This window comes from Dermacentor albipictus, chromosome 1 (genome assembly GCF_038994185.2).
Source record: "Dermacentor albipictus isolate Rhodes 1998 colony chromosome 1, USDA_Dalb.pri_finalv2, whole genome shotgun sequence".
Lineage (NCBI taxonomy): Eukaryota > Metazoa > Arthropoda > Arachnida > Ixodida > Ixodidae > Dermacentor > Dermacentor albipictus.
In genome coordinates, this window is record NC_091821.1 from 413554464 (window position 1) to 413579727 (window position 25264).

The 25264-nt window shown below is 45.9% G+C and overlaps 1 protein-coding gene across 8 annotated transcripts in view; it reads left to right on the plus strand.

Moving 5' to 3' along the window:
• LOC135913063 (rho GTPase-activating protein 23-like) overlaps nucleotides 1–25264 on the plus strand; it is a 163993-nt gene that overhangs the window by 119710 nt on the left and 19019 nt on the right. For 6 of the 8 annotated variants that reach the window (XM_065445731.2, XM_065445725.2, XM_065445730.2 and 3 more), the window contains 4 exons: nucleotides 2842–2967; nucleotides 3532–3655; nucleotides 15952–16297; nucleotides 18244–18659. In XM_065445731.2, the coding sequence (XP_065301803.2) occupies nucleotides 2842–2967; nucleotides 3532–3655; nucleotides 15952–16297; nucleotides 18244–18659 (1012 nt within the window). Of the gene's footprint in view, nucleotides 1–2841; nucleotides 2968–3531; nucleotides 3656–15951; nucleotides 16298–18243; nucleotides 18660–20371; nucleotides 20515–25264 lie in introns of all 8 variants that reach the window. The other 2 variants (XM_065445732.2, XM_065445728.2) reach the window with 2 other exon arrangements.

The window sequence follows — 25264 nt, forward strand, 5'->3', positions numbered from 1 at the left end:
AACCACCTCTCGGGCTTGGTGAAATAATGTAGTCCGTGGGTAGCATACGCTGCTGTGAACATCTCAGCCAAGTTTTGCTGTCGTACACAGCGCGTGGAGCTCACAAGCAAATCGCAAAGTCATCGTTCTCTTAAACACTCTATTTTCGACAGAAGGCCCTGTCCTTGCTCTCTTTTAGACGTACTGTTTCATCATCGAACGCACTCTTTTGTCATTCCTTTAGACGGCTGCTATTGGCCGTTAGCTGACATCAAGCTGTGGTTGGCTTCCTGGCGTAGATACCGCAGCTGCCGCAGGGACCCACCACGAGTCCACTGGCTAAGCACACTGTGGCTCGCTGAGGACAACCGCATTTGGCTTATGTTTAGCGTGTCCTAAGCACCAAAGGCGGAGGTCGTGGCGTCTACGTTAACATCCAAAATGAAATTTCAACTGCTCACCACGGTGACATTTAGAAGGTGGAGCATTGGTGGGCATGCCCCACTGCGCCGTAGCCTTCGCAGTGCAAGGCATTGAAGAAGGAACGGGAGGATGCGGTGGCTTTGTTTGACTGTCAATGACTACGCTTCTGCTGAACGCATTAAAGTATTTTTTGCGGCAAAGTACAGTAATCCCTCGTTATAACGAAGTCAGCAGGATGGCGAAAAAATTCGTTATAAGCGGTAATTTGATATAAGCGGCCACTCGAGAAAAGCTAAAGCAGTCAACCTTTAATTGCGCCACAACTGCGAAGAAGTCAAAATACAATGTATTCGGTGAAGCAAAACTTTATTGAGGTGCAAAAAAGGCAGTGAGCTTTGGCTGTTCCAAGTTCTTAATGAGCACACGCAGCCCCTGCATGAGGCCGTGGTTCACGCCCATGCATTCAGCCTTATTTTACAGTAGGCCTCTCGTGTCTGCACCATAGTTGGCACTACACATGGCTCTTGGTCCGCCGGCTCTTTGTCCTCATTGGGGCCACCAATAGTGTCAATTAGTATCTCCGCATCCGTCGCTGGTGTAACCACGGGAGCAGCAGTGTCAGCCAACGTGAATTTCTTGAAGTTGCTTTCTACGTGTTGGCCAGCAATTTTATGAACAGCCTCGTACAGATCGCTTCAAGTCCAGTCATCGTCAGGCTTTCATCATCAGGGTCACTGATGACGGCGCGGGAAAAGCTGGTGTGCTTAAAGCAGCGAATGAGGAGGAGAAGGCAGTGGCCGCTTTTATAGGGGGATGCGAAGGTCACGGAAAACTACGAGAATATTGCGCTGGAAAGCGCAAATGCCGTGGCTCGAGTCTGAGGTTGTGTTTGTTGTGCTCAAAAAACGATGAGCCGCTTATTGTGGGTATGCAGTGTGATTGTGAAAACTGAACGGTTTTGCAGTAGGGGCTTTGCCTGATCACTGGGCAATTTTTTACCGAGGTGTGCAGCAGTGAAGTTGCAAAACGAGAGTTTTTCAGTGCACCGTTGTCGACGACACTGTGCTAATTCTACGGTTCGAGTGGCAGTATTCGTGCACCGTCGTGTCCATGCCATTGACAAATCTCTAGCAACAAAATTCAGTGACACTACCATGCATTTAGACCATTTGTCTAAAGTCAGATGGTGCAAATCGAGCCTGACCGGCATGAGAAAATCACTGGGGAAACACCAGCTTGCATTGACCCGCCATGTTGACAGCCTGAATGCCGCTGGCGATGCTAGAATTTTTCGTGTTATTGGCAAGTTATCGGTCGATTTGCACCGTCAGAAGTGCAGCGAAGCTAGGAGCGGTGTTTTATTACGATGCAGGCCGATTATGGCAAGCGGTGAGCAAATTTCTACACTGGCTTCCCCAAAGTTGTCTTCCTGATTTGTTAACATAACTCCTCGCGTCGAACATGGCACTTATAATTGGAGGGACACTTCTTTTGTGCTTTTCGGCATGTTTCAGCGCCAGAAGTGCTCTTTGGAGCGGTAAAACTTTATTTATTGAGCGCACCCAGTGGTATGCTGTGGCGCAAGTCTGCCTGCGGTCTTTTGGCCACTTTTCGGCATCCAAGAGACCGTGGTTTTCTGGCATTGCAGAGCATCAGGAAAACTTTGTTTTCGTGTCGATTCTATCACGGAGGACACCAGCGATGTGATTGCGACCGAGATTAACGGTTTGGGCGTGCTGCACCATGGATTTTGGCAGCTTCCATTCGCTCAACAGTAAACAGCTGGGAGCACTCGGCACTCACTTGTTACCACACATGCATGTTAGTGGTCATTGGTCATGGATTTGGTACTCTTGTGGCCTGTTCAGTGCCTGCATGAGACTAATTCGTCGGCGGTATTAATTTGGCACTGCATGCACAAAAGGGTCGCCACCGCTCTCGGCGGTGAGTCTCCGCTCACCACTTTGCTCTAAGCAGGCCAAGCTCTTCGTGCGCTTTGAGTAATGCGGCTTAAAATGCATACATTTGGGTCGGGAGTGGAAGAAATTTCTAATAAAGTGATATTTCAAGTAAAGCGATTTCGTTATAATGAGGGATTACTGTATTTTTGAAATAGCCTATTTTCACTTCAAATGCCTTTCTCCACTTCAATAAAAAGTGGTTTGGGGCCCCTTTAAGAGACGATTAGTGCAGGAGAGAAAGAAATCGGTTATTTCTGAATTTGTCTTTGAATCAGTAGATGGCAGCAAAGGTCGGATCTACTGAAGAATTAGTCGACTATTCATCACTGTTACTTAATGCAAACATAAACCACTGTAGCACTTGCACTGCTCGGCATCAGCAACATTGCTGCGTTTGTTGTATGCCATTAAAATGTGGTCAATTTTCTATGATTCATGTCACTTAGAAAGTGTCTGAGTTTCTCTTTACGCTGTGCAGATGGAAGCTCGCAACCTGGCTATCGTTTTTGGACCAACGCTGGTGCGGACAGCCGACAACAGCATGTTGACAATGATAACTGACATGTCACACCAGTGCCACATCACCGAGGCACTCATCAACTATGTGAGCATCAACGTACAATGCATTCTTATTATGAATTTGTGTGTTCACCGAGACTTGCGTATGAAAGAAAGAAATTCGTTGATTTCACCAAGTCACATCTCAATTCTACAGCCACATTGCTAAAGGAGAACCTATCAACATACGGTTCCTCTTCTTATGATTGAGCACGATCACACACTGCTATTTCTGCATGAGTTGATCAACCACTGTATAGGGCCTAATGAGGCGCAGAGCAAGCAACAGTGGGTGGTGAACAAGGGAAGCCTCGTGCTGTGGCCAACATTTTGTCAAGGGGGCCCCGACGAGGACACGTCTTGTTGCTAAAACCAGAGTCCTTATGTAAGCCTTTTCTTTTCGGTGATGCTTCTACAGGAAAGCTTGCTGGGCCGACTAAATAGGTGCAGCCTCGTTTAGAGGTCACCTTAGCCATTGGGTGTATTGAGGCCTACTTCCACGCTTATTCATGCGTCATTCCAAGACGCAGTGTCAGAATATTGGCCTCACATCATGCGACTTATGGCTCACCTTCAATTGAGATTCCTTGTTAATTGTGTGCTGTTGCAGGCGGACTACATCTTTAGCCCATCTGATGAGGCCGCAGTCCCGGACCTGCCACTGGATGTGACTGCCCTGTCAGACACCGACTCTTCAGTTCTCCTAGGCAACTTACATAAAGTTGGTGGCCAGGGTAAGTGGGATGGCATTGCTTACATAATGTTAGATGCGTCAAGCTCGGGTTCGTAGTATTTGCTAGGCTCCAAGCATTTTTTTTGATGAAAATGAACGTAGTAAGCGACCTATTTTGGTTATGAGATTGGGACTCTGTTTTGCCCATGCTTGACGGCTTGTTTCTTGCTGTTTGTTTAGGGGCAAACGTGTTGGGCACAATGGTGGCCCCAGTATGAAATTTATGATTAAGTTGAATTGGACTATATTGAACTCGTTTACGTTAAGTTACCCCTTATATTGAACAGTTTCTGAACATTGTAAGTATGCAATAAGAATATATAGCAAAAGGTATGGTTCCATGTAACAAATATATAGCAGTCACTACCGATATATAGAACTTCAAGCAGCGCAAAACTGCCCCAGCAATTGGCTTTCCTCGGCGTCGGCTGGTCGAGCTGCCAACACCCCTTCAGAAAAAAGTGACTTAGCCTGGCTATGCCTATGCAGCTCTATCGTGCTGTGGCCAAGAACTCCCTTACAAAAAATGTTCGTGGCACGCCCTGCTGCGCTCACTCACATGGCCAACCAGATCGGATTTCTTGTCGTAGCTTCTTTCCTGCACCTTCCTGGCTTGTGGAGTTCCACGCCATGTGTGGTCTTTGTTGTGTTATGCCTAGCACAAAGTGGAATCTACTGTTCACCACCAGGCTGGAAATTATTGAGTCAAGCGCAGAAAGAAAAGAAATCTGACAACTCAGCATCTTTGGCTCACATTAACCCTTTAAGGGTCGATGTTTTTTTGCCATATGCGACCGCCCAGGGTCGATTTTTTTTATTGCGGATTCCGATTCTTCTTTGGGACTTACATAGAAAAAAATTTCCCGTAATTTTTCTAGGGTGACGGTAAAGTGAGAAAAAAATATTTTGAATTGGTATATATGTACTCTTCATTCATGAATAACAACAAAAAAGGAAATAAATTTATAAGAATTAAAAATCATCATCATCATTTATTTTTCCTTAAGGACCCCTGTCGGGGTATTACATAAGGGGGTGTTACAGAAGATAAGGATAGAAACAAAGATATGGTTACAATTTCTTACAAGACTCAGCCTGTGGATTCGCATTAAAAATAAAAAAATAAAACAACAACAACAACAAGAGGCACACTGAATAGAATGCAAAAGCAAATCAGCAGAACAGTCACAATGTGAGACGGCAATCGCAAAAGAATGAAGGCACAGTACGGTCATTGTAAGGTTAGGGTTTAAGGTGATCAGTAAGCAGCTGCTTAAAGATAATGGGGTTGCGCTCATTGACAACTCTATCTGGTAAATTGTTCCACTCTATAATGGCGCTAGGCAAAAACGATTGATTAAAGGAAGCTGTTGAACCATGCAAGCGCTGGATGCTGCAAGAGTTAAAAAGGCGACGAGATGTACGGGTTGGTGGGATTAGAAGCCTTCCATGCAGTTCGGGGAAGTTATAATAAAGTCGCTGGAAAAGGCACAGTTTCGCAATTTTCCGACGCAACACCAATGGTTCGAGTCCTAGAGATGATTTAATCGCACTGACACTTTCTTCACGGCTGTATCTGGAAGTGATGAATCTAGCGGCACGATTTTGTATTGATTCTAACATATTAATTAAGTAAGCTTGGTGCGGGCTCCAAATAGCTGAGGCGTAGTCAAGTTTACTTCGAATAAAAGTTTCATAAGCTAGTTTTCTTGTGGATGAGGGGCACAGCGCAAGGGTACATCTGACGTAACCAAGTGATTTATTAGTGTCGGTAGCCAATTTTGTTATATGGTCGGACCAGGTCAACTTGCTATTAATAGTAATACCGAGATAACGATACGACTCAACGGTGGATAGGGCTGTCGAGTTTAAAAAGTACGAGTGATTCTTGTTAGAGTGTTTACGGGATACCTGCATAACTTTACATTTGGAGATGTTAAGTTTCATTAAAGAGTTGGAACACCAGGTTTCTAATGAATGTAAGTCTTTTTGGAGCGTTGCATGGTCGGCTGGGTCTGTAATGCGACGGTAGATTACGCAGTCATCTGCAAAAAGTCGGATATTGGATGATATGCCGTTGGGAAGGTCGTTTACGCAGATGAGAAAGAGAAGGGGACCGAGGACGGACCCCTGTGGTACTCCGGAGATGACGCTAGCAGTGGTTGAGAAATGATTTCCGATAGGTGTGTACTGGAATCGATTAGTAAGAAAGCAACGGATCCATGACAGTGCGAGAGGGTCGAGACCGAGGCATGAAAGTTTGGCCAAAAGCCGCTGATGGGGAACACAGTCAAATGCTTTGGCGAAGTCTAGATATATGACGTCAGTTTGAAGTGATGAGTCTAAATTCAGGTGAAGTTCAGTAATAAATTCAAAAAGCTGTGTATCGCATGACAAACCAGGCCGGAAACCATGCTGATTGTGAAAAAAGAAGGAATGATCACCGAGATGACATGCTATTTGCGAATATATTATATGTTCTAGTAGTTTACAGGGAATACTCGTTAGGGAAATGGGGCGATAGTTGGAAAGATCAGAGCGGCTGCCTGACTTATATACCGGTACCACTTTACTAATCTTCCAGTCATTTGGAAGTGAACTGTCAGTAATGGACTGGGTAAAAATTATTTGTAATATATGACTGGAAATTTCTTTCGTACCTTTTAGTACCTTAGCAGTGATGTTATCTGGCCCGGGGGCACTAGAAATCTTTAGGTTATCAATAAGTTTCATAATGCCTTGAGAAGTAATTGTAATGGGAAACATGAGGGGAAAACTGTGGATGGGCAAATCAAAGTCCTTCAGTGCAGGGTCACGAGTGAAAACAGAAGAAAAATATGAGTTCATTACGTCTGACCGCTGATCAAGCGGCACGTTTGAACCGTCAGGATAAGTCAAGGAAATGTTATTGGAGCTATTGTTTGGTTTCAAAATATTCCAAAATTTCTTGGGTTTGACACGTATGATGTTAGGCAAATCGTGGTGGAAGAACTTCTTTTTGGATTGTCTCAAAGTGCTAGTGTATTTGCGCAGGCATTTGAAGTACTTGTCCCACTTTGAACAAGATTTAGAGCGTTTCGCATCACGAAACAGACGTTTTTTCCTTCCCAACAGCCTCCGAAGTGTGTTGGAAAACCAGGGTTTTCCTAAATCACCGCGAATGCGAACAAGAGGTACATGTCTCTCAACAAGCCGTAATAATTTATTCTTAAATAACAACCAGTTTTCATCTACTGTACGAGAAGGAGCAGTCTCACGAAAAAAATGTGAGAAAGTGTTCAGTTCAGTGTTAATTTTGCTAAAATCTGCTTTGTTGTAGTCCCTAATGTATTTGGTCGAGGGCTGTCTGAAAGGAACTGGGATGCAGAGATTAAATAGCAGTAATTTGTGGTCGCTTAGACCAGCTACGGATGATAGCGATTTTATTATTTTGGGGTTAGAGACAAGGACAAGGTCTAGAATGTTCTCCCCACGGGTTGCCATATTAACCATCTGAGTAAAGTTGAATGTAAGGATTGTGTCAAGAAAATCTTTGGATTGCTGGTAATGTGCGTCTAGATTTGCCCAGTTAATGTCCGGAAAATTAAAATCGCCACAGAGCATAAAGTTCGCAGACGGGAAGCGTGAGTAAAGATTCGCTAGTACAGAATTTAGTTCATGGTTAAAAGAAACATCACAGTCAGGAGCGCGATAACAAGCTATAATCACAGTCATACTTGACCGAAGTGATATATTTACACACAAAATTTCATGTTGACAGTTCAATTTGGTGACATATGAAGGAACACTTTCTTTCACAAAAATCAAAATGCCGCCTCCCCTGCGCCCCAACCTGTCAAGCCTGTGAACAGCGTATGTGTGGCTATCATTTAGTAGCTCGTGGTCAGCAATATTTGGATGCAGCCAAGATTCCGTAAGTATAGCAAGGTCAGTATTGTTGTCTTTCAAGAGAGATTCTAGAGCGTCTTTCTTAGGCAGGTAACTACGCATGTTTGCAAGCAAGACCGACATACTTTGATAAACAGGGACAGTAACCGAGGCGCGGCAGGTCTGGGGGGGAGAGGAGGGGCGCGCATGCCTGGAGAGACGCAGTGACCGCTATGCCCTCAGTTCAACTATACAATCAGATTCAGCATTGTACGTGAATTGTTTGCCATCAAGCAGCAGCTTGTCAAAGCGAAGTTTAAATGATCTGCCGCTCTGTTGTCCATGAAGATAAAGTTTCCTTCGCGCCTGTCGAACTCTGGCTGAGTAGTCCTCGCGAATCGAAAAATTCGTGCCCTTGAGCTTAGAAGCCACTGCAAGAATTCTTGATTTATCTTTAAATCTTGCATATTTTACAATAATAGGCCTAGTTTTGTCTTGCTGGTAACGACCAAGTCGGTGTGCACGCTCCAAGTCGTCTGTACTAACGGATAAGCCGAGTTGCTCGGAGCAGAATGATACTATTTTGGTCTGAGACTCAAGCCAGGTCTCACCCTTTGTGTCTTGAATTCCACAGAAAAGTAAGTTTGAACGACGCAGGCGATTTTCTGCATCATCGCATTTTTCGGTAAGAACTTTGATTTCAGTGGAAAGTTTTGCAAGGCTACCATTCACGTCCGCCTTTAAACCTATTTCGTTTGACTGAGTCGACTGGACAATCTTCTCCAGGGCATCAACGCGAGCCGAAAGGCTGGTCACGAGGGTCTCGATGCTATTCTGTGATGCTCGGATTAGAGAAAGTTCGGACAGAACAGAGCTTTGTGATGTTTCTATGCGAGATATGGCCTTTGCAATAGTTTCAATGGACGGCGGTGAAACGTCAGTTGGTCCTGGGTTTAATTCTACGTCGCCCGACAGCAACAGGAGCAGACTAATTGTGTTAGCATTGAAATATAGAGATAACATTTCACACAACAGCCCACAACAAGTTCCAATAACACAAGGGGGGCACGACACCGCAAGAAAACAGCGATTTCCAGAGCGGACACAAGCCGCGTTCGGAAGGTAACTGACCTGCGTCAAGAAGGGGATTTTTGTGACCACTGTCGTTGCGGTGGCGTGCCCCAACTGGCCCCAGTCCGGTGGTGCAATATGTAGTCGATGCAGCTGTCCCTCGTGCATAGTTGCTCGATGTTGCCAGACGAAAAACCGGACTGTGGCAAGGAACGGCCTGTGTGAGGTGACTTGCGAAGAATCGTTCAGGGCCATGGGTAGCATTTGGGCGGGTGCGCTTTGGTGATAAGCCAGAAACGTGTTGCTGCCGTGGAAGCTCAGCCGAAGCGACAATACGAACCACAGGACGAGAACCTGCGTCAAGAAGGGGATTTTTGTGACCACTGTCGTTCCGGTGGCGTGATGCATTGTTATACACATAGTTCAAGGCTTTGAAAATGCACACACGAGAATATTTCACAAGACTCAAATGTTCCTGCTCTTACACTAATATGTACATCCATAGCGTAATAGAACTGCCTAGATGCGCACACTCAAGAAAACTGTGTGGTTGTGCACCCGTCAAAAAAGCAAAACGTGTGCAAACTTCCGCTGATGTTGATCTTATCGCCAACCAGAGGCAATTAGTTTTCGCAAGTGTCAAAAAAAAAAAATAAGCAACAGAAACGCATGCATGGTGGTATCCTTCCTATGCGCACCCCTGTGAGCACTAAAAGAGCGAGACAGGCGGTCGCCCTTTGAGCGATTACTAATGAGATAGCCATCAGTTTCGCGAGCGCGAGCAGCCGAAATTACCCGCGGAACAAAGCCCAAAGCGCCGCCCGCCCATCTGCCAATGCGTGAGCGGTATTATATAGACGCGTGGGAGCAAACTAGCTCTAAAACAAACCATGCAACGAAAACCGAGAGAGGGAGGTGGGCGAGAAAAATTCCCTGTATTCCCACATAGTGGCAGCACATAACAGGAAAAAAAAAGTTAGGAAATTGGCACACTTTTTAAACGTACAGACGGTGCCGTAAATATATGGCATCGACCATTTTTGGTCTTGTTCGCAGCGCCGTATATTTACAGCATTGACCCTTAAAGGGTCAAGAAGGAAACAGCCTATAACTGCTACCATTGTGCTGGTTTCAGCATTCCCAATGACAAAAGTGAAAAGTGTTTCGACGAAATTTGGTGTTATTAGTCAGCATTTTCAGATGCTGTTGATGGGTAAACAGTGAACGACAAACTAAAATTCCACAACCACAGGAAAACCTGAGAACGAGGATTTCATTGCCAACGTTATAAATCGGCGCACTAGTGAAGGAAACAGTAAAAACTAGGGGTGTGCAAATACTTGAATAGTCGATTTAAAATTGAATAGCAAACATTTGAATAATTAAATTTGGGAACCGAATATTATGAGTGCAACACATGCCTGACTTTCATCTTCATTATCTCTACTGTGGGGTCTGTGTGGGATATCTCACACCGTACTCTTGGGACAAAGGAACGACAACACAGTAGTGCAAACAATCACAGGGCATTTATTGCACCTTTCAAAGATCAATGCCTGCTAGCCGAGTTGCTATCCAGAAAACATGCCGATGGGCGCGCGACAAATCTAGAAGTCTGACTCACCGCGTCCTCGCGAGCTAATATGTTCGCCCCATGCTGGATCCCAACGCCTGGTCGTTCGCGTGTATAGTCACGCGAATCGTGGCGCGTTCGAAGGCGGCCACGCTAGCGGTCTCGCAGAAGCCTGGGTCGCCGCGCGCTCGCGGGAGACATCTTCGCGGCGCGCTGACCCGCCGGGAAAAAGGGGCGCTGCACGCGCGGCACGTCCGTGATGCTCGCTGTCTCCAACCCACGAGAGAGCGCCTTGTCTTTCCCGAACCCAAGTAACCGCGCAGCAGCGCGGCGCTCGCGCCATCTCTCGGACTGCGCTTCAACCACATCGACCGCGCTGACGTCACGCAGGCCACGCGGCGAAGCGAGACCACAGGAGACGCGCTATGCGGGAAAAACATCAGGGGAGGCGCGAGGGTCGCGCATCCCCACATCCCCCCAACCTTAAATCACTTCTTATTCCGGCGAAACGTGACACGGTCTAACATTAACCCTTGCTTCGCGAACAAGATAGTGCAACAGTGGTCGCGCCGAAGAAATGTCTCCACACGCTGTCCATGGCATGCGAGCCGACATTGTCCTTGGGTGCACCGCTGGCGTCCGCCGGTCACAGCAGCGGCTTTGCAGCCTCGACGGCACGATCCCAGGCCAGGACTCCGGAGACGACGACGCAGTAGTCAGTACGAGCAAGCGTCGCTCGCGCTGACTCGCCCTGCTGGCGGGAGCCGCAGTAGCTGTTGGTGACCGCCGGCTCTTTTGTCCGCCGCCGAGGGTTGTGAGCTGGATACAGGAGGCCGCCGAAGTCGCCGCGCCGAACTGGCCACAGCATCACCATCGCCCGGGGTGGCTCGATCGTAGTCCGGGGCAGCAGCGCAGACGATGTGCAGGTGACGGCAAACCAGGGGTGACTCCAATCACACTGCGTAAACTCAACACACTCGGCAAACACTAAAGTAGTGCAAGGGAGAGGAAGTCTGCATGCGCATCGCCCACGTGGTACGATGTTCAACTCGGCTAGCAAAAGATCGGGCAGCTACTCAGATGCTAAGTTCACGTGAACGAAGCTCGCTTTCTTGAGTCGAACGAGTAATTTCAATTCGTGCTAGGCTAAATAGAATGAGGGAAGCAACTTGCAACACCTCAACGCCACGGTCCACCAGGTTGTGTCCCTCCACGTGCGACAGGCAGCTTCGTAAAGCCTTAGGCCTAAAGCGTCGCTACTCTGACAACAATTGGCATCCAACAAACAACACCCAAAATGGGCGCAAAACAGGCAGCCGCTAGGAGACGTCAGCTCTGTGAGGTGGTCCTACTCCGCTCGGTGCACACAGCATCCGAGTTGACGGCGCCCACCGTCCCAGACGGTGTCGGAGCGCCCGGTGCCAGGCCGCAATACCAGTCAGCCCGTAGTGGCACCCGTGGCCCGCGGCCACCCGGCTCCCAGAGCCGCGACTTCATCAGAGTCAAAGAGATAGGAGAAGCTATTTACATAAGAAATTCGGACCACCCACGAGGCTTCCGTACTCACTCGCTTCAGGCTTGCCACTGCTCCGCGGGCGCTCAGCCTCGCTCTCCCAGGATGCAGACCACGTGGCTCTCGTACCAACGAATGCCATTAAAAAAAACACTTGCGAAAAGGCTTAGCATGTTGACATGTTCTAACACACTACAGCCACCGTCACCTCGCTCAAGAAAGCACGCAGCCGACGCTAGCGATCAAAATTCACGCTAGGCCTACGCTTCGGTTCAAACAAAGGTCTCGAACGAAGCAAGACTGTTAAAACTATCGTCCGATGCCCCAAGAGTCCCACGTTGGGCAGCCAGATGTGGGGTCTGTGTGGGATATCTCACACCGTACTCTTGGGACAAAGGAACGACAACACAGTAGTGCAAACAATCACAGGGCATTTATTGCACCTTTCAAAGATCAATGCCTGCTAGCCGAGTTGCTATCCAGAAAACATGCCGATGGGCGCGCGACAAATCTAGAAGTCCGACTCACCGTGTCCTCGCGAGCGAATATGTTCGCCCCATGCTGGATCCCAACGCCCGGTCGTTCGCGTGTATAGTCACGCGAATCGTGGCGCGTTCGAAGGCGGCCACGCGAGGCGGTCTTGCAGAAGCCTGGGTCGCCGCGCACTTGCAGGAGACATCCCCGCAGCGCGCCGACCCGCCGGGAAAAAGGGGCGCTGCACGCACGGCACGTCCGTGATGCTCGCTGTCTCCAACCCAAGAGAGAGCGCCTTGTCTTTCCCGAACCCAAGTAACCGCGCAGCGGCGCGGCGCTCGCGCCATCTCTCGGACTGCGCTTCAACCACATCGACCGCGCTGACGTCACGCAGGCCACGCGGCGAAGCGAGACCACAGGAGACGCGCTATGCGGGAAAAACATCAGGGGAGGCACGAGGGTCGCGCATCCCCACACTACATATCATTCATGTTACATCTTCCTCGTGGGAAACACCCCAGGAACTCCATTTGTCGTGTTGAGACATAACAAGGTGCTGACGACAACAAATAGAAGAGCGAGCACAGAGGATAAGAAGTCTCGTCATAAGATGAGTTCATGGGTATGCTCACAAAATACCGCAAAAACAGTGTGGTGACGATTACCGTCAATGGAGACATGAGCAGTACACACACTGTGCGATTGGTCAGATAATAGCATTGGTCACTTCACGAAGAGAAGGGCCAGAGTAAGGCGTGGTCACTTTTTGGAGGTGAGAACCAGAGTCAGAACTAATAATTGAAATGGCAATCGTTAGCTTGTGACGGCCGTTTACCATCTAACACGTTGCGCAAAAACGGCCTCACTTCTATGAGGGACTGCTGCTGAAGTCGTCGATTTCTTTCTGTGCAATATCTTTTTTTATGCCGTGTACCTATGCGCATTTTCCTCAGCGACTGCAGCAGAGTCTTCCTCTCTTCTATCCTAACTGAAGTTCTGCGCACCTCAAACACTATTCACAAGACGACTTCCAGTTACCATCCTCAGACCAACAGCTTGACGGAACGGTTTCATTAATCGCTGATTTCAGTGTACGTACAGCCACACGAACTGCTTACAATCCTGCCGTACGTGACATTCTGTTATAACATGGCTATGCAATGTACCACTGGCCTTTCTCTCTTTTTTCTCTTCTATGGCCGTTCGCTTAGTTTTGTCTCAGATGTACCATTCATTTTGACTCCTGTACCCCCACCAGTTCCTATCTCAGAACAATTTTTGTTTCACTTCACGAACTGCCGTCACCTCGCCCGCACTAACACCAGCATCTCCCAGAACGCTCTGGCATCTTGCTATGATTGGACTCACCGTGCTGTGACTTCTTCCCCAAGTAACAAAGTTTTTTGGACTCCTGTACGTGTTCCCGGCTTATGCGAAAAATTCCTGACTCGATTTATTGGACCTGACACGGTCAGTGAGCAGAATCCCCTGTTAATTACAGGGTCTCACCCCTTAGAATGCCGTCCAATCACTGTTGCCGTGGGACAGAGATAATGCATGTGTATTGTTTAAAACCATATACTTGAAGCATTTCATAATACTCCTGCTCGGCTAGGCGGCCGCTTCCACAGCGAGAGGGAATTTGTGTGAGCACAACACATGCCTGACCTTCAACTTCATCATCTCTACATGTCATCATCCATGTTACATCTTCCTCACCTGTATATATCATCATAATGAGCTACACAGCTTAATCTTCGTGGTGGCTGCATGAGCTTGGCTAGAATAAAGTGATTCCTTATAATATCTAATATTCAATTTCTCGAATATTTGATTTTTCAAATATCGCTACCTTAGGGAAATGACCCGGCCATGGTCGGTGCCATAGGGCTTGCAGTGCTATCGATGCTCGCAATGTTTATCGGTACAAGGTTTGACGTGGTTGTTCGGACCGTTTGAAACAATTAAGGCAGCACGAATAGAGGGAACAACAAAAGCAGCACCTGTGGAAAGACCGGAAGCATGTGAGAAGATCGGGTCGATTAGCCACTGCAAGGCACGCTGATTTCATTGAATATGGAAGTTCAGCGCTCACACATGCAGATTTGCGCAGTTCGAAGCTTTCTACCCACATGCGAGCACACAGAACAACTTGGCACTTGTGCTTGCGGTAGTTGCTAGCTGATCGACCGGGGACCCGAACACCGCTTGAGTGGCCACTAATCATGTGTGATCTCACAACCGTCTAGCCCATCAGGCCTTATTGGAGCTGGGTCATCTGGTGCCAGCAACAAAAGTTAAGGTTACCGAATCAGTGCAGATCTATTTACAGCGGTCGCATGACCCTCAGAAAACCAAAAACCACCTCACCAACAAAAGTGAGTACACAGGTTGAAAGTTCATGGCTATCTTGCGTAATACTGTATGGTGGCCCCTCTCCGAACGCCATTCGTAGGTGCACAACAGTCTCTTTTTGTAACTTTGAGAAGACTTACCTTTGGATTTACACGGCGGGCTCGAAAATATAATGTGACAATGTGCTGACCTCCCAGCTGCAGATGCATCTGCACAGACAACAGGTGGACGGGAGGTGATGGGGGGGGGGGGGGGGGTGAAGTTGCACAAAATCGGGGCCTCCTGATTTCAGAACTCTCTCCCATTGGTGCCGACTGCGGTATGCATGTATGGTGCCGAGTGACATGATGCGCATTCCCCACTCTTGTCTGTCGGGCATATTGCCCTTAATGAGCTGACAATAACCCACAGAAACCAGTGGTCATAACAATAGAAAAATGCTATAAAAATGGAAAAATGCTATAAAAATTGTAAGTATCTATGCCCTGTGTAGTGTCAGTACCTTCCCCTGTCATGTGGAAGGCATTGACGCTACACTACTGTCATGTGGATGACAACTTTACCTGTCGTGAAATCTCTCTCTTTTTTTTTTCCTACAGTGAACTAACAACTCTCGAGAAGTGTCCTGTGGTGCATCTTTGAGAGAAAGTAATGTAGTGTTGGATAGTGTGTGGGAAAAGGAGGCTCTAGAAGAGATTGTGAGATTGATCAAGATGGTTATTCACATACATAACAATTGTGCAGCTTGCACTGCAATGTCTTAACAGAAACAACGGGAAATTTTGCTCAAGGTTTGTTTCTTTGCAAATGTGCTTCAGTACGTGTGTTCTGTTTGTACGCTTTTGGGCTCAGAGAAGATGAGGTTGGCATAAACCAATTTGTGGAGCTGCACAGAATCTGTGTAATGTGCTAGACGTACATTACCATTATGCGCTTGTGAAAAATGCTGTGTTGAGCAGAGAACAAGCATTTTCTGCCACATATGTGCAGTATCTTTGCGTATTACATTGTCCAGGGACTACTTTGCCAAGTGGCACAGTGATCACAATGACTAATAATTCTCCTTGCATTATAAAATCATTATGGATTCAGGTGCACATGTTTGTAAATTGTGTCATCTCTGAAACATGATGTATTCCAAAATTTTGATGTTAGCTTCTGGTTTGGAGCTGCACTTGCTTCTTGGAAAGATTGCTTTAGTTTTGTTTGAAAATTATTCTTTTTAGATTTGAACAGCTTTTGTTTGCCTGTGAATATGTGCAACTACCTGATGCTGACGTTGAAGAGAGAATCTCTTTGGCGACATTTATATAGTGTGTGATTTTACATGAATCATTTTTGTGGGGAGAGAGGCTCACTTGCTGCGACAATCTGAACGTATTCATTCTTTTCAACATAGGCAGTAAAGAGGTACAGTACCATGCTTTTGCTTCTGGTATTGCAGCAGCAGGCAGCAACCCAGAGGTGTCCCCCAGGGACCTGGTCTCGTCACTTGTGAGCGCGGCCAACCGCAAGCTGCGCCAGCGCAAGCTGTCCCTCACCGTGGAGAGCAGTATCCCAAGCACTGTCGGAGGGCCTCTGAAGCCCGGCTCACGGGTCAAGGACAAGATCCTGGCTTTTGAGGGCAAAGTGGGCGAAGACTCGACCAGCAAGGCGGCCAGCAATGGCTCGCTGCCTGCAGAGAGCAGCTCACCACCACCTCCCCTCTCGGCCGGCTCCAGCAGCTACCCTCCATCCCCAACACGGACCCTGCTGGGATCCCCACCCCAAACGCCCTCTGTGTGCTCAGAGTGAGTTTTGCCTATCTGTGTTGGTTCTTGTCGGAACACTGTGGAAAGAAAGAAAGAAAAAAATCTGTAGGGTTAATCGCTTTTTTACACGTTTGCTGTGCAGCTGGTTTGCCTCTTGCACTTCTATGTCTGTAACAAGACATTAGCAATATGACTGCACAACAAAGGATGTGCTGAGCATTGTGCTGAATTCAAGGCTGAATTTAGTTACACTTAAGCACTTAGGCATGTGCAAATATCGGAAATTTTCGAATAATGAGTGGAATATTGCCTGTTTGATTCAGTGGTTGAATCGAATAGTCACTATTCCACCCTGCAGCCACACACATCAAATGCAAAAAGTTACATAGTGGAGCATGCTATATGCCACTCGAGAAGCCAGACTGTTCCAGCTAAAGCACTATTGTTCACACTCACCAATGAGTCCTGACTATGCTGCAAGAACTAGTTATTTTTTACTAATGTTTCGTTCGAGCTTTTAATAAATAACACTTTATAATGTGCTTTGTAATGACAGAAACTTACTAATGTCAGTAAACTTAAATGTGAATGCCGAAGGTGAGAACAGCTGTTAATTATTTGAAAACCACCAGGAAAACATTCAATATTCCATTCGCTTCTGGAACTGTTTGATTCAGGTTTGTTTAGGTCACGAAAATTACTTTTGGCACACCACTATTAAAGACTGATGAGTGTACCAGCAACCATGTTCTAAATTAGTAACTTCTGGTAATACTAACATTGGCGAATTGGTTGAATGAGCACGAATGGGCATTGTGGAGCAAGCTGCACCAGCTAGCCCAAACGCATATGTTACTGAGCCACAAAAGATTCCTTCGGGCAGATACATTCTGTGGGGCATTATTTTCTTGCATATCATTGTTGCGTCAATGTTTTGTTGTTAGTACATAATTACCAGACACATTATGTTGACTGGATGGGCAGCAGAAATGTCATCACAACAAATGCTTTTCCAACCTAGGTAGTCATGTTTAAAAAGTCGTTGCAATTTCATTGGAAGATTATGCTGACCCATGGTGCATCTTCGGTGTCCTGTGATTCATCAACTTTTGTACCTGTCATAGCTCCTGCTGTCCTGGCAGGCAGGCTCTTCACTTCATTGTGTGACTTCTCAGTTTGTGCACACACAGATGCATGGTGGCTGTGTTCTGATGGGGGCATTATGATCTTCCGAGATTTCGGTAAACTTGTAGAGAACCTCCAGAGAGGTTGACATTAATCTGGAGCTCTCTAATGCAGCATCACCTATGGCTCACATGTGGCTTTTTAAATAGAAAAGTTACTTGAGCTGTATTTATAAATTGTCTCCCTACACTGCCAAAAGAAAATCCACACTTACCGTGAGAATTTACTTAAACAAGGTGTGAGAAGAAGTAATCGGAAAAATTGCAAAAACAAAAGGCTGGTCGCGATATCACATTGGAAGTTCCCGCATAAGCTTACTGTGACACCATGAATCTTGACAGTGCCTTCTAGGGCCTAGTTAATCTTTCATCACTAAAAATTGGGGACATTCTATTCTAAAAGAGCCAAAGGATGTGCTTTTGCAGAGCTCAAAAGAATGTTTTCTTGGGCATGTCAGTGCTTAGGCTTGCTGTACATTCTTGTTTTGGCACGTCATTTAGAATGTGAGAAAAAGGGCAGAGAAGAGACAGTGGAGTGCTTTTACTGAGCTGCAATGGCTCAAATACAAGGAAGTACTCGGAAATCCGTTACATTTGCACTTACCTATCGGCACTATAGGGTTCAAAATTCAAGAAATGGAACTTTGACCTTCATTTTCTCTTCTAATAGTAGAGCTATTACTGCTAAATGAACAAGAATAGAGATCTGAAAGTGTACTTTATCCGTCTAAACTGGTTGAGTGTTTTTCATTAGCATCCCTTTAAATGCAAAGCTTATGATGCATGTTGTGCCTTCTACAGGGACTTGTGCTCATCGCTGGCCAGCGGGAGTGCCTCACCGCGTACCTATGGACAGCTGAGTGCGCTAGCGCAGCAGAAGGTGCGGCATCTGGAGGAAGAGACACGAGCCCAGCTGCGGGCTTCCTCTCGCCGCTGCTGGCCCCCACCCGCGTGCCCCGGCGGCCCTGCTCAGCGCGAGCAGATCGAGCGCGACTGGCAGCGTGCCAAGCAGGAGCTCGAGCGCGAGGACCTGCTCGACTTCCTCGCTGACGAACCCACGGCCTACCTCAGGCTGCTTGGAGGCGGCAGCGGCACACAGCAGCATCAGCGATCATCCCCTGTGCCTTTCAGTCCCCTCGTCAGTGCTGCAGCAGGCACCTTCTTTCGATCACCGCAGGTGAACCAAGCATCGCAAGCATCACCAACTACAAGCTCAGGTCTGTCACTTATCTCTTGCTTTAAAGAATATGGCCTCATGATGAAAAATATTGTCAAGTTTCATGCCTTTTGGCTTCTGAAGTGCTCTTGGTAACAAAGGATGCAGTACTCGGCTGTGAAAACACACAAGTGCATTTATTGCTCCTTCAGTACACCAGTGCCAGCTAGCCGAAATACATTCAAGGAATGGTTTTCTTTATGAAATACCGAGTAATGGAGTAAGCTATACTTGCCTCGCAAGGTTACTGAGCAAATGTTCTCCTATGCCCGACACCGATTACAATCCCACAAATGGAAGTGCGTTCGAGTGATCATGTTCACCCAATCCTGGTGCCACACTCTAAAGTCGAATGGAAAGCCTTCTGAAAGCTAAACCTGTGAAGAGCAATGATGAGTACATGATCAGTCCGTGTACGGCGATGTCCCACAGTCAAAGATCCGTAAACAAGTTCCTTTCACATCCACGTTATCCATTCCAACAGGTGGCACTATCATCGAAATACTTGCTCATCGTAGCTGTGTAACTACAGACACCAACTTCCACCATCACTTTTGTATTGTCTGCGGAGGCCCAACGTTGGGAGTGAGAGAGCTGTACTGCAGATATGAACGTCAGGGGATGTGAGAGAGCGAAGTGTCCCCACCTCCTAGATTATCTACAAAGTGGGAAATTAGTACAGTAGAGCCTCATTGATATGTTACCGTGATGTACATTTTACTCAGTAGATTTACGCTCATTTTTGATCAGTTCATACATTCCCGGAAAGCATGATTTTTCGGCACCAATGTTCAGTATGTCGCCAAACTGCGATAGCATGATATGTTTTCTGGCCGCTAGATCCTATGTAGACAAGAAAATGCATGAGGTGCGCGATCAAGGACAGTATAGCTGCCTGCCATGACAGCTTCACTGCAATACTCGCCCGCCTGTCTCACGTGAAAACGTCGGCGCGCACTCAGTTTCTCACTTCGGTACAACCAAACCTTTTCCGGCGGCGTCGCATGCGGCATTCACAGCTATCACCGCCAATCCTATTGTGGTAGGCATCTTCGCCTATGTGTTTCACAGCGCGTGGTGCTGTCGGAAGCGTAGCGCACGCTTTTAATAGGCGATAACCAAAATGTGCCACCGTTCCCTGCTGCAGTCTATGATCAAATACATTTTCCATGTGAACAAGAAAAGGCGAGAGGCGTGCAGTTGAGAACAGTACATAGCTGCCCATCTCACGTTAAAACGACAGCGCGCACGGTTTCTTATTCTGGTAACAGCAAATCTCTGCCCTGGCCCTCACATTCCGCATTCACAGCTATCACCGCCAGACCTATTGCGATAAGAATCTTCACCTATCTGTTTTACAGCATGAGCTACGTAGTGCCATTGGTAGCGTATTGCATGCTTTTAGTGGCGGCGCGATGTGGGCATCACGTTTTGCTTCGGCGGCATCAGGCGTCGCCCACCAATTCAATTTCTTTTCGGTTTCCCGTCGGCCGCTTAAAAACAGCATGCAATAGGAAAACAACAGAATGCGTCCCGACTCATAGGAGCATCACCATCTCGACGAGCGTTGGTGTCTCGTGCCGCAACAATCCGTGCGATGCTTAGCATTACATAAATGTCAACAATAGTTGAGTCTGTCAAATTTTTTTAGTTACTTCAGATCGTACGTGCTGATGTCTAGAACAGTGTGGCCTGGCCTATCTCTCTCTTCAGAGCCATTTCACATGCCACAGCGGCCCTTGTTGCCGCCTTGGTCACATGGCATCTATGGACTGCCCTTTTCTGGGGCTGCGGCGGCTTCTTTTCTCTCGAGGCATCGAGCCAAGTGGCCTTTTGTGCCCAGTTGGTAGTGACTGGTGCGTATACTGGCATGGTTTTGGCGGTGTTCATGGAGAATGCCACTGCAGTGTGCCTACTAGTTAGCTTGCTAACTGCTCATGTCACTCACGTTTGTGTGTTTGCTTATACAAGTGTAGTGTATAACACAACCACAACACAAACCTAAAGTTACACCAAAGAGAAAAATAAGTGGAACTGTATTAGCGAGTTAGTCTTCTGCTATTTGGGAAAAAAGAGATAAATAAAATGAAATAAAGAAGTAAGAAGAAAGCCACTCTCACCGAGACAAAAGGCTGGGAAAGCCAGAAAAGACCTGGAAACAATACGGGTGCTTTTGGCACTTTGACGTTCCTGCACGAGCTCTCCAGGCCCTCACGGATTTTGATAGTGTCTGCTCAGGCGTTGCTTGATTTCTTAGCAGTAAAGATGAACTAATTGCATTCCAAAGGGGCCAAAGAAGCAACTTGCAACTTTTGAGGATATTTACTGCACCACATCGGCATCTCATTGAAAAATAATAAATAAAAAGAAAAAAAGAATACTTAAAAAATCTGTGACATCACATTGATGTGTTGGCACTGGGGTTCTAGCAGGCAGCATTTATGCTGTTCCCTGTCTTGTTTGTGTCCTTTCGTTTCCCCCCTCACTTTTAAATTATTTCAGCGCAAAATTCAGAAGCTGAAGTTCTGACTTTATTTTCTTTTCGAGTAATCTCATGCTGCTAAACTAACTTTATAGTCTATACTTACTTTATTTGTTTATAGTAGTCTATACAGTGTAGTGATTATTTTTTAGGGTCCTTTTAAAGGGACACTAAAGGCAAATATTAAGTCAAACTAAAGTGATTGTTTAGTGCTTGGGAATCTCTAAGGTGTCAGTACTGCAATGAGGCGTGAACAGAGCCTTAATAAGAAAATAAGGTAAATGAAGGACATGATTAGAAACTCTCCAGGGACATTCAACTACTTGCCCGATGGTGAAAGCACTCCTCAGTTAAATTCTATCACTAGTACTCAACCACTCGTTGCAAAAAAAAAAAACTCATTGCATTATAAGGCGAAATAAAATGCTACTTGTCCTGTTCTGTTTCATCTTTAGAAAAAAAAAGAACTCATTGAAATTACCCTTGACAATGACGCGGGAGGTTGAAAGGCTTTGTTTTCGCTTGACTCTGCGCCGCCCACGCTTTTCTGTTTCGGCAGTTTCGTTATCGCGTAGTGCTGCGCTGGTTTTGCTGGCTCTCGAAACGCGCACAAACTGCAAGTTGCAGAGAATTTAACTTCCATGTTATGCCGTGGGATGCCCGAGCGGTCTACGTCACTTCAATAAAGTTTATTCACTCACTCACTCTACGTCACTTGACCAAAAAGCAGCTGTAGTGGCGAATCCACCACTCTGTCTTGACTCGGTGTCGCCGTCTGTCCGGCGCCGTTTTACTCACCGACAGCAGCAATGGGTGGTGATGGTGTACGAAACGACGTCCCCACTCCCCCGGTTGAGTGGCGAGAGATTTGAATTTCAAAAAAGGTATTAGCACCCATCAGATGCAATTTTCTCGTAAACTAAGTCCTTTCTTGACACGAAACAAGCGTTGCGAGGTTTCTGGAATGCTATTTAAACAGTCCAAGTTGACTTATTATTTGCCTTTAGTGTCCCTTTAAGCAGTGCAGCTTGAATATGTGGAAAAAAACACACCACAGGACAAGTGTTGACTGCCAGCTGTGTGTCTTGACTAAAGGCATGCCAATCTCTCCCTTGCTGCCAGAAGTAGCACTTATCAAAATAGCACTAGTTATCTATCGGACAGGGCAAGAAACACCTTTTTTGTGAATTTGTTATCAGCTTTTCTTGTGGTGAATGCTAGCACAATTTCTTTCCCTTCTAAAATCTAAATTTCTCAAAGATTCACCATAGACACATGTTACATGACATGACACATGTTACATGACACATGTTACATGACACATGTCACATCATTACTGCACTGTCCAGTTTAATCTGTACATTAGCGTGCCGACATTGTGAGCCTGACGGGGAACGTAAAAGTGTCCCCAAGATGATAAGCAATTCAAACAAAGTCATTTAGTGTAAAAAAATGTAATTCTATTGCTTTTTACTTTGTCAGCAACCAGAAAGCATATTCAAGCATTTTCTCCTTAGTCTTGAGATGAAGTGCAACAATGCCTGCTTGAATGTTTTGCTAACAATATGTTTCGGTGTCACTGACATGCAATCTGTTGTGCATCGCAATAATGTGGCAAAAATCTTAGGATCAGAGTGACCTGATTTCAGGTATAGACATCAGATATGCACTCAGATAGGGATCAGATGTACACATTTCACACCTTGTTCAATAAGTGGTACATTATAGTCAATTATGTCTTTTGTTATCATTGAACATTGGGAACACTTGCAAGGGGTGTCAGAACAGCAAATTGGCTGCGAACTTTATTCAGGTTGCGTGACTGGAATAGGAGGGCATTCTTTGGGATAAGAAAATAGTTGACAGTCAGTGCGTACCCTGTAGTGTGCGTGTGTCTACTTCTGTGCTGTTTAAGTTGTGCTGTTGCAGCTTATACTGCATTTGAACTGAACCACTAGCTCTCACCGTGGTGTAAGTGTGCAGTCCTTGTGGATAGGTCATTTGAAGCCATTGGTAACCAGAACTATACTACTACATAGTGCAGAGTGTAGTGTTAATGGGTTATTCTGTTGTGTTCACTCCCATTAAACCATTGAATGCAAAATAGAAGGTATGACATCAGTTTGTGTCTGTTCCCATGGTTATCGTGTGAAAGGCAACATACTTTCTTTATTATATGTGGCAAATGAAGCCCTTGCTTGTTATTTGAATTAACCTGGCATGAGATGTAGGTCTTGGCCTGTGTCAGAAAGCGTATACATGTTTGTTGCTTTTCAGCATAATGTCCCAATCTTTACTTTTATTAGGCTGAGCTTTATTAGATTTTATTAAGTGATGTTCGTAATACTGCAAGAAAACTCAGTGGCAGAGCATAATGGTTTCGGGAGGTTGTTGTCTTTCTGACTTCTGCAGAAGTCAAACTGCTATTTAGGACTAACAGCGCATATTGTGGGCCATTGCTTCGACTGCTGCACCTTCTTTCTTTTTTACTCTGTTTTTGCCTTGTACACAAAGCAAGCCACGCTGCATATATGCATCAGGGTTTATTGTGTGTAGCACACTCAGAACACTCCTTTGAATCAGTTGACTGGCCCTCAGGGAGTGAATCAAAGCATAACAAAGGGCTCATAGGAAGAGGGAGACCTTGAAGTGATCAACAATGGTATTGCTGCATTTATTGGCCGGGTCACTTTACGGCAAATGTCCCAAACGTGGCGCTTGACCATGTCTGATTTTCCTATTAAAATTCATAGTTTTTTTACTTTGCCACATGAAGAACTTCGGTAAAATATTTTTACCCCCCCAATTTTTTTTTATGCTGTGATGCTCTCTCAAATTTTGCTTGTCTGTGTAAAAATGTGTCTCATAGAAAAATTTACCTCAAAGTTATATTTGTATCTAGCATCATGAAACTGTGCTTGTGTAATCTATAGACATTTTCATCCAGTAAATAGGAAAGATCTGGCAACCAGCACGTAGCAAGCCTTTTTTTCTTTCTGGCTTGTGAAAACTGGTTGTGTGGTGTGGAATGATTTTATTATGCTTTAGGCTCATTCTTTGAGATAATTATGTGATGTCAGCTCATGAAAGAGTGGCCCCATTGGACCCATTGTGTAGTCTCTAGCTGCAGTAATAGCTGCAGAAAGCGTAAGCTTTTGGCTGCACAAACATGTCACGTGCATCAGTTGGCGCAGTGTATGGTGGTAAACTGCTTTTGCTTCATCAAATCCCAATCGACGAAGAGTAGTGGCGTGTTTGAAATGCCAGTGCTAACAAAAATACCCCTATAATCTGTTAGCTTCGCACAGGAACTGAAAATAACAGCTAGTGCTCGTGTACAGCCAACCCAATGCAATCCTGAAACATCTAAGCGGCAATCACAAGCATACACTGTGCCAGCCACTGGGGCATATTCTTCACACATTTCAAGTCTAGTATACTAGTTCTGTGTTTGGCCTTCTGTATTAGGCCTGTGGCATGGCTCAGCACAGTGATCACTGTAATTGATGAACAAGCGTATGAGTAGGCTTTGTGCTTCAGCACCAAATTTTAATTTGCGAGGCAGCAATATCCGGTAGGCACCGTAAAAACGGATGTCACTACTCTTTGTCAGGGCATCGTTTTCGTAATATGAGCGGGTGCATTCAATAGAACGGGCTGAACAAGAAAAAAATAGTTTTTTTTTTTTAGTTGTCCTACTTAATGTGCTTCTGGTATTAACCAAAACTATTTTTTTTTTTTGGTGGCAAAACAAAACCTAGCTAACGAACTAGTTTCTGAATGTATCTAACGCCAAATCAGTTTGACCACTTGTAGAAGTAAACAGAAGAACCCGCACTGTTACGATCCTATTTATGTTTTTTGAATCGCTCATTGCTTCTAATCCAAAGCCTGACCAATCTACAGGACAAAATTCACAAAAGAAATGTGTTCAGTATGCAGCTGATCCTCACGGCAGATTGCAGGCTGAAACACACGTGCATGCATTGCACTGGGTGCTCAGCCCACACCACGGGCAGCAGGAACTTTGGCTATGTCGAGTTAAATCACTTCAGTATGTCTCACAGAATCATCTCCAACGTAGACGACATTACATCATACTAAGTAAATCAGGCCAGTACGAA